The 9,795-nt window shown below is 34.2% G+C and overlaps 1 protein-coding gene across 3 annotated transcripts; it reads left to right on the forward strand.

Moving 5' to 3' along the window:
• Positions 1–413: 413 nt before the first annotated feature.
• LOC101490535 (uncharacterized) lies at positions 414–4,405 on the forward strand. 3 transcript variants are annotated; one of them, XM_004509136.4, is made up of 3 exons: positions 414–676; positions 833–920; positions 1,046–4,405. In XM_004509136.4, the coding sequence occupies exon 3, from the start codon at positions 1,187–1,189 to the stop codon at positions 3,989–3,991; it is 2,805 nt and encodes a 934-aa protein (XP_004509193.1). In that variant the 5' UTR covers positions 414–676; positions 833–920; positions 1,046–1,186; the 3' UTR covers positions 3,992–4,405. The 3 variants fall into 3 exon arrangements, with proteins under 3 accessions (XP_004509193.1, XP_004509192.1, XP_004509191.1); XM_004509135.4 differs by having other exon boundaries at positions 1,076–4,405; XM_004509134.4 differs by having other exon boundaries at positions 414–920.
• The last annotated feature ends 5,390 nt before the right edge of the window (positions 4,406–9,795 follow it).

The following is a 9,795-nucleotide window of genomic DNA, read 5'->3' on the forward strand; positions in this document are numbered from 1 at the left end:
TAGTTAAATCATTTCAATGTTTAGCTTTTTTATTACTACTTATAAAATCATTAACATAATTAATCATAATTTATCAACTAAATAAATCACACTATTAATATATATATATAAATTGAAATCTAAAAAAAATACTTATTTAGGAATAATTTTTTTATTAAAAAAATACTTATATTTAGATATATCATTACCAGTTCCATTACGGTGCAAACAATTTGATAAATGTGATAAGAGATTTCACAGGTATAGGGCGTTTGGACTTTGTGGTTGACAAAGTTGGGTATCGATAACAGCTTTACAAGCCAGCTTATTATTGTTTGACTTTTACTCATGACTTCACCCTGTGGGTCCCACTCAAAACATGGAAATGAAACCAAAATTCTTAATTTAATAAGCAAATTAAAATCCATTTAGTAACAAATTTGGTTTTTGTGAGAGTCAATGTTAAGCTAATGTCGTGTTTCCAAATATGAGAGAGAGAGAGTGTGTGTAGAATAGGTTTATTTATTCTGAATTGAAATTTTCTCCTTTTTCTTTCTCGATATTCTTTTTTCTTTTCTTTTTTTTGAATTTTAAATTTAAGATGAAAATCGTACAGTGAAGATAGTATCATACATATGTGCCTTGATTGCTATTCAGGTTTCATGTGGATTGTGTCTATGGCTTGTTACTGATTAAGGTCATTTGATTCTCCTTCAAATTCATTTCTCCAACATTATTTTTTTCCCCCTTCTGGTTAGTTTATTGTAGTTGGGAGTTGAAAATTTTGGGATCTGCGGTCTAGGGTTTGAGCTTTTGACTTCCTCACTTCTTGGGTTTCTTTTCATTTTCTCAGAAATTGAGTATTGATAACCTATTCTTGGTTCTGGAGGAGGAAAAAACATGCTTTTTGTCCTTGTTGGTTCACATGAAATGGTGATGAGGTGAGTCTTTCTGTTTTTGTTAATTTTTTTCCTCAAAATTCTTTTATTTCATGAATTGGGTTGTTGAGGAAATTAAGAGATGCAGGTTTTAAGATTCATTATATTCTTGCCTCTTTGGCTTTTAGGTGAAGGAATTGAAGCTCAATTTGTTGCAGGTTTATGGGACAAACCCTCTTGATGGTGTTGTATGTAGTTTCTCAACAAAGCTTGCTTGTTGGTTATTATCCCTGATTGCTTTGTGTGAGAGTGTATAGAAGAAAGCTATAATGCATCTTTCACTGTGGAAGCCCATTTCTCACTGTGCTTCTCTAATCATGGACAAGAAGAGCAGGAGGAAAGTTGAATCCACGGCCGACATAAAAAGAAACCCGTCAATGCTGCGGAAGTTGCAAGAAAACAAGCTGAGGGAAGCTCTTGAAGAAGCTTCCGAAGATGGATCACTCTCCAAATCGCAGGACATGGAACCTGAAACTGTTGGGAACCAGGATGAGAGCCTCGGGAGATCCAGATCACTGGCCAGGCTGCACGCGCAGCGCGAGTTCCTTCGCGCCACTGCCCTTGCAGCTGAACGCACGTTCGAGTCTGAGGAGGAAATTCCGAGCCTCCAAGAAGCATTTTCCAAGTTCCTCACTATGTATCCCAAATATTTGTCCTCAGAGAAAGTTGATCAGTTGAGGACCGATGAATATTCCCATTTGCCACCCAAGGTATGTCTTGATTATTGTGGATTTGGTCTCTTCTCTTTTGTTCAGACCATTCACTATTGGGAGTCTTGTACATTTAGCTTGTCTGAGATAACTGCAAATTTGAGTAATCATGCACTTTACGGTGGTGCTGAGAAAGGAACTGTTGAGCATGATATAAAGGCTAGAATTATGGACTACCTAAATATCCCGGAGAGCGAATATGGCCTTGTTTTTACTGTTAGTAGAGGATCGGCTTTTAAATTGTTGGCTGAATCATACCCTTTTCAAACGAACAAAAAACTGTTGACAATGTTTGATCATGATAGCCAGTCTGTTAATTGGATGGCTCAATGCGCCAGAAACAAAGGAGCAAAAGTGTATAGTGCATGGTTTAAGTGGCCAACTCTCAAACTCTGCTCTACTGATTTAAGAAAACAGATTTCCAATAAGAAGAAGAGGAAGAAGGATTCAGCTACCGGTCTTTTTGTGTTCCCAGTTCAGTCTAGAGTAACTGGGGCTAAGTATTCATACCAGTGGATGGCCTTGGCGCAGCAGAACAACTGGCATGTCTTGCTTGATGCCGGGTCGCTAGGCCCCAAGGACATGGATTCGCTTGGCTTGTCCCTTTTTCGGCCAGATTTTATAATTACATCATTTTACAGGGTATTTGGTTATGATCCCACAGGTTTTGGTTGTCTTCTGATCAAGAAATCTGTGATGGCAAGCCTTCAAAATCAATCTGGGAGCACTGGGTCAGGTATGGTGAAGATTACCCCTGAGTTTCCCGTGTATTTGAGTGATTCTGTAGATGGTTTGGATAGATTGGCTGGGACTGTAGACAATGAAGTCAATGGAGCTGGTGATAAGACATTTGAACCTCGCCAGGGATCACAATTGCCTGCTTTCTCCGGTGCATACACGTCTGCACAAGTTAGAGATGTATTTGAGACTGAAATGGATCATGACAGTTCTGAAAGAGATGGAACCAGCACTATATTTGAAGAAACTGAGAGTATATCTGTTGGAGAAGTGATAAAGAGCCCTGTCTTCAGCGAAGACGAGTCATCAGACAATTCCTTCTGGATTGATTTGGGTCAGAGTCCATTGGGGTCCGACAGTTTAGGTCAATCAAATAAACTTAAGATAGCTTCTCCCTTGCCACCATTCTGGTTCAGTGGGAGGAAGAACCAGAAGCAACATTCTCCAAAATCATCTTCCAAGATGTATGGCAGTCCTATGTATGATGACAGAGAGGTAAACCTTGGTTCTCATGACGAACAGCGTGTGCTGTCATTTGATGCTGCTGTCCTAATGTCACAAGAATTAGACCGTGTCAAAGAGGTCCCCGAAGAAGAGCAATTTGAGGAAGCTAATCATTATCCAATAAATGGAAATGGTACAGATCATCCGCATGTCCGTGAGATAATGGAAGAACCTGGAACTAGTGAAGCAACTCAGAATGGATCTGTTGCTCTAAGAGACTCTTGGCTCAATAACTCAACTTCTCTTGCTCGGCAACAAAGCTTGGAAAATGGCTCTTGCTCTGATATAAAAGAGAGTGCCATAAGGAGGGAAACTGAAGGTGAATTTAGGTTGTTGGATCGGAGAGAAGGCAATCGTTATGGTGGTGGTAGGTTGTTTGGTTTGGAAGATGATGAACACAATAGCAGAGGAAGAAGAGTGTCGTTTAGCATAGAAGACAATCAGAAAGAGCACCTAAGAGAGACCATGGAGACGGGGGACATATCTGCGACTAGCTTAGATGATGAAGAGGTCTCAAGTGATGGAGAATATGGTGACGGACAAGATTGGGGCAAGAGGGAACCTGAGATTGTATGTCGAAATATTGATCATGTTGATATGCTTGGTCTTAATAAAACTACACTTAGACTTCGGTTTTTGATAAATTGGCTTGTTACTTCACTACTGCAACTGAAGTTACCAGTTTCAGATGGGGATGAAAAAATAAACCTTGTTCACATCTATGGTCCAAAAATAAAATATGAAAGAGGTGCAGCTGTGGCTTTCAACCTCAGGGACAGAAGTAGGGGGCTAATCAATCCTGAGATTGTTCAAAAGCTTGCTGAAAAAGAAGGAATCTCTCTCGGCATTGGTATTCTTAGTCATATACAGATTCTTGATAACTCAAGACAGCAGCGTGGAGCTTTTAATCTTGAAGACACAAAACTTTGCAGGCCTATGGAGAATGGTCGCCGTGATGGAAAAGGTAGCTTTGTGAGGCTTGAAGTTGTCACTGCGTCACTGGGATTTCTTACAAATTTTGAGGATGTATATATATTGTGGGCATTTGTGGCAAAGTTTCTTAACCAGTCATTTATCAGAGAAGCCGGTCTTCCTACTGTTCAAGAAGGCTCTGAGACATGAGATGGCAAAGTAGTCGCCCGTGACTTTATTCAATTTTGGCAAAGTCTCCGGCCAGAACTTGCAGGGCCACTGATAATTTGTATGCTGCTAGATAATGAGATATACTTATCTCTGGCATCAAATCCCGATAAACGAGACTAGCTGGTGGATTTGTTAATTTATGTTTCTTGTTGCTTACAATTATTATTTTCCTCTTAGTTTTTATTTTTTTGAGCTGGTTGTAGAGTTGGCTTTAGAGAGTTGTGACATATTGGGTAGCCATAATGTACTTTGAAGCAAGAATGCAAGATTGAATACTGCTAAATATTGTGCCTCTGTTGCATACAATAGGATTACCATCTTTTGTAAAAAGGTAGTGTTCATTTTCATGCTATATAGTTTATAGTTCCATTCAGTGGGAGCTTTCTTTGTTGACTTAAATTGTGTTCCTTAATATGAGTGAAACTTAAAACTTAAGAATCTAAAACTTGACCCTGTTTTTCCCTTTATTGTTCTTATAATAATTCGCTTGGGGATTATCCAGACACCTCAATCCTGGATTTTTTTTAATGTACGTGTCCTCTAAAAAACATTCCTTATTCCTAGATATAGGAAATGGCAATCCTTAATTATGACTGGGTGATTCTATCCTAGCTTTTGAGAGTTTTGATATTCAATTTGAAATAAAATATAAGTAAAAAAAATTATTGAAAAATTGATATATCTGATTTTAATTTAAAATTAGATATATCAACTTTCAGTTACAATTTTGACTTATATTTTATTTTAATAGAAATATATTTTAACTATTGTTATCTGATAACATTAGATACTAGTCTATTAAATTATTTTAAGTTACTAAATCAATTAAATAAACATTGAGTAATTATTATCCATAATAAAGAATTAAATTATTAACTAGTTAATGAAATATGTTAACCTATTATTACAGGCTAGTAGATTATAGATACGTCATCCAATGCTAAGCATTTTATTTTATAAGAATATATTTTAAAAAAAGGGTAACAATCATTGTTTGGCCTCAGTCACTAAGTCTTGTTTCACAAAAGGAACTGGTGTTTGGGATTTTATAATGATGTTTTTCCATCCAGCAGTTGACAAATCACCAACCTCTGCTTTGCCATTGGAAAAAAACAAAATGTTGGATTGGAGTGTATTGGCCATGTACTCAAACGCCAATTCGTGGGACGTGATGAAAAGGAAGGAAACGAATGTATTATGATTTGCGTGGCAAAAATTAACTAATGAAAAAAATGCTTATTTTTACCAACTTTTTGCTGTCACCAGAGCTGGGAGGGACCACTCCCCATTATAGGCTTTGTAATCTATGTTTCGACTTTTGGTGATATAGTAAAGATAAATCATATTTTAATAGGCAAATTTGCAATAATTTTCATAGTTTATTTTCTTTCTATTTTATAGAGACAAATAATTTTGATGGTTAATGCAATGTAGTGATAGTATTTAATTAACTGCATTTACTAAATTTTATTAGATGTTCAAATATATATTAGATATTTAAATTTATTAATCAAGATTTGTGTATTCAAATTTATTTAAAAATTATATTTAACACGTTCAAATAATTAATTGTATAGTGAATGATCAATAGTTGTACGAATTATATGATATTATTCCTTATCATAACCACCTCCACTTCTTAGAGTTGAATTATTGAAATAAAATATTAGATTTTAAAAAAATTATAAATTCATTTAAATATAAATTAATTTATCATATTTATCAAATATTAAATTTAATAAAATATAATAATTTATTTTTATTATATCTTTTATCTTATCTATTAAACATATTATAACTTTACTAAGTTTGCAGAATATACAATTTTTTATCTTTGATAGCGTGGTGGAGAATGTGTTCACATTCACAATTTTAAAGTTTTTTGTGATCCTGTAAGACTGTAATAAATTCTGCATCAACATGTGGTAAGATGATATCAAGGAAAATTACCTGGATTCAAAATCTAATAATCATAAATAAATAAACAAACAGTGAGACTACAGAGAGAACTTTGAGTAAAATGAAATAAATTATATTCCATTGTTTGAATTAAATTGAAAACACCATGAATTTGCGGCAGTTCTAATTCACGTTTTGGCTGTTCAAATGTTTTTCCGCGTAAGTTATATTCGCGCGGGAAACCTATTTTCTTTCCCTCTTCATTTTTTAGCACCAAAAAATTCTAAATTTTCAAAATCTTAAATGATATAAATTGTCGGGCTAACTTATTTCATTCTTACTGCACTTTCAAGGGTTGAACACGAGGAAGGTGACTGGTGATGCTAAAGAGAATGTAAGACTCTATAATCTTAATAATGGACTCGACTTCAAAGATCAACCTCAAATAAGTATTTGTTTTGAATCTATTTTTGTTACTTCTAATAATGATGATATTATGTTTGGTTAAGACATCCTAATTTTCTGTATTTGAAACATTTGTTTTCTAAATTATTTTCTGAGATGGATTCGTCTTTATTTCATTTTACAACTTGCAAGTTTGCTAAACATCACAACTCTTCTTTTTTACACAACCATATAAATAAGAAAAACAGTTTGCAGTTATTCACAGTGATGTTTGGAGTCCTAGTAGAATAAACTTATTTTTTAATAAAAAATAATTTACACCTTTTATCGATGATCGTACTATAATTTGTTTGGTTTATTTATTGAAAGAAAATCAGAAGTTGTTTAGATTATAAAAAATTTCTTTAAAATAGTGCAAACTCAATACCAAATGAATATTCAGGTCTTCAGAAATGACAATGGTAAAAAATTATTTTAATATGCTTTTTGTCAAAAAAAAATTCTTGAAAATAGAGCTTAATACACCCCAACAAAAATGGAATTACACAGAGAAAAAATATACATCTTCTTAAGGTTGCTAGAGTTTTACTCTTGGCAAATAAGATTGCAAAATATTTGTGGGGTAAAGTTGTTTTAACCACATCATATTTAATTAATCATGTCATCTAAAGTTTTAGATTTTCTAACTCATCTTGGTGTTTTACAAAATTGTTTTCTTTTGACTTGTGTTTCTGCTGATTTGCCACTACATTTTTTTGGTTGCTCTGTTTTTGTTCATGAACATAAACAATTTGGCAAACTCGAGCCACGAGCGTTTTTACTTGTCATCTCCAAATCATAAGGGATGTAAGTGTTGTGAACCAAAATAAATAAAAAAATATTGTAACTATGGATGTTATTTTTAAGGAAAAATTATCTTTTGAAAACATCATTACTTTAGGTAATATAACGTTGTTCTAAAATTTTGAGACTTATATTGATGCGTCAAAAGAAAATGTCCAAGAATTCATATTGGAACTCAATCCGCTTATGAATGAGGTTCCAATAGATTCTGGGCCAACAATTTCAAATCATAATCACAATGAACAAATTCTTGATCTCTATAATAATGAAGGACAACAAAAAATGCCACAATATAACAACTCTTATAAAGAGACACAAAACATATTTACTACCATTGACTCTATTTGAAATGGAAACACCTTTGAAAGAAGAAACCACAAACAGAGAAATGAAGGATTCATTCTCCAACCATTCCAAGATTTCAAACCAATAGATATTCCAATACATTATCCTGATATAGGTAAGTCTTCCTATGTTCTTAAGAGTCATGTTGAGTATCATGATATAGACCTTCCTATTGCAATTAGGAAACTTGTTAGATCATGCCCTAAACATCATTTATTATTATGTGTCATACTTAAAATTGTCTTCTTCATTTTTTGCGTTTAACTCTCAATTGTCTGTTGTAGAAATTCCAAGAAATGTACATGATGCTCTAAAAATTCCAACATAAAAGGACATTGGTCTTGAGGAGACGAGAGCTCTTGAGAAGAATCAAACATAGAGAATCATGACTTTATTTTCAGGAAAGAATATCGTTGGTTGCAAATGGGTATTTACTGTTAAATATAATTCTGATGACACATTTGAAAGATACAAGACACACTTGATTGCTAAAGGGTTTACTTGGGCATATGTCATTGATTACTTGGATACTTTTGCTCATGTTACCAAATTAAATACTATTGGAGTTCTTTTGTCATTGGCGAGGAATTTAGATTGGTTTTTTTAACCATTTTGATGTTAAAAATTCTTTTCTGAATGGTTATTTGTAGGAGGAAGTATACATGGATAACCATCCTGGTTTTGGAGACAAGTTTGGTTCAAATGTGCGCAAAATACAAAAATCCCTTTATGGTCTCAAGCAATCCCCAAGGACTTGGTTTGAAAAATTCACTTGGTCGGTTAAAAGGCAAGAATATATGCGGGAATAATCATACTATACTCTATTCATGAAGTTCTCTAATGTTGGTAAGATTGCAATTCTAATTGTATATGTAGATGATATTATTCTCACAAGAGATAACATTGTTGAGATTGAAATGTTGAAGAAAATTTTGGCAAAAGAATTTAAGATGAAATATTTTGGTGCACTTAAATATTTTCTTGGTATGGAAGTTGGTCGCTCAAATAAGGAAATTGTTGTTTTTCAAAGAAAATACATCCTAGATTTCTAGGAGGAAATTGTGAAGAATGGGTGTAGACCAGCATATACTTCTACGGAATTATATGTTAAAACTTTGGGAGAAATCAGTGTTCCTATTGATATTCGGAGATATCAAAGGTTGGTTGGTGTAACACCCCGATTTTAAAAGCGCGGATGCATTTTATTTATTTAAAAAACAACTTAATAAAATAAAACATCATAACACAAAACAACCATAGTCATAAATAATTACATCATTTATACAATCAAGTTAAGATAGTTTTTGGGACAATAATTCGAATTATATAAATAGAAAATACACCGGAGCTATGAGACCTATCAGACATCGCTCAAATTCCTGGGGTATTATTTGCAAACACATACACAGAAGTATTGCTCCAAGAATTATATCCCCCATGGTCACATCAAAAAAATGGAACATGGACCCACCAAACAAAAGTCAACTGTCAAGATATGTTATAAATACAATCATTCCAAAATAAAATAAGTACAACCACCAAAAGAAAGACACTAAGACCTCTTACAAAAAAATAATAATATGATCATCCACTAACAACTACATTAACAAGGGTGACCTCCACACACTGCACACGTTCCTTTTGACGCCATATCTCTCGTCGAACTAACTTATTCCTCTTCACTAGCCATGGAGGGATCAGTCTCATTAGAGGTCAGGTCCATTAACGACATATGTGGCTTCGGTGGTGCTGGAATCTCAAAACAATTCACTATCTCAGCTCTCCTACTTGTCGTCGCCATTTTCCCCGTATATGTAGCCCTGCTTGAGACGGGGTCGTATATCCAAGCAGTCGATGAATGCCGATCAAGGAAGTCTAACGACGTTTCTATCGTTAGGGTAACAGTCGGTAGGACGAAGTCAGGTATCATCTAAGGGCAAAACTCAATTTCCACAATAATGTAAAGGATCATCAACCAAAATTAACAATTAACATTTAACAATTATGTCATGAAGACAAACAATAAACACTTGACCGTTATAGCATGATACCAAACAATAACAGAACATGTATATACATATATCATATCATAACAAACATGACTCGCGTGCCAAGCACCCTAATGCAATGTTTATATGTCAGTGCACATGATTTCAAAATTTTTAAACCCTTATCGAGTGACGTAAATCATAAATGTATCGTCTCTCGCATACTAATAGTAATTACCGAAGTGTCACCTATCACAGGTCATCATGATTTACCAGAGTGCAGTCTATCACATACCTACACGA

Source organism: Cicer arietinum, chromosome 7 (assembly GCF_000331145.2).
Source record: "Cicer arietinum cultivar CDC Frontier isolate Library 1 chromosome 7, Cicar.CDCFrontier_v2.0, whole genome shotgun sequence".
Classification (NCBI taxonomy): Eukaryota; Viridiplantae; Streptophyta; class Magnoliopsida; order Fabales; family Fabaceae; genus Cicer; species Cicer arietinum.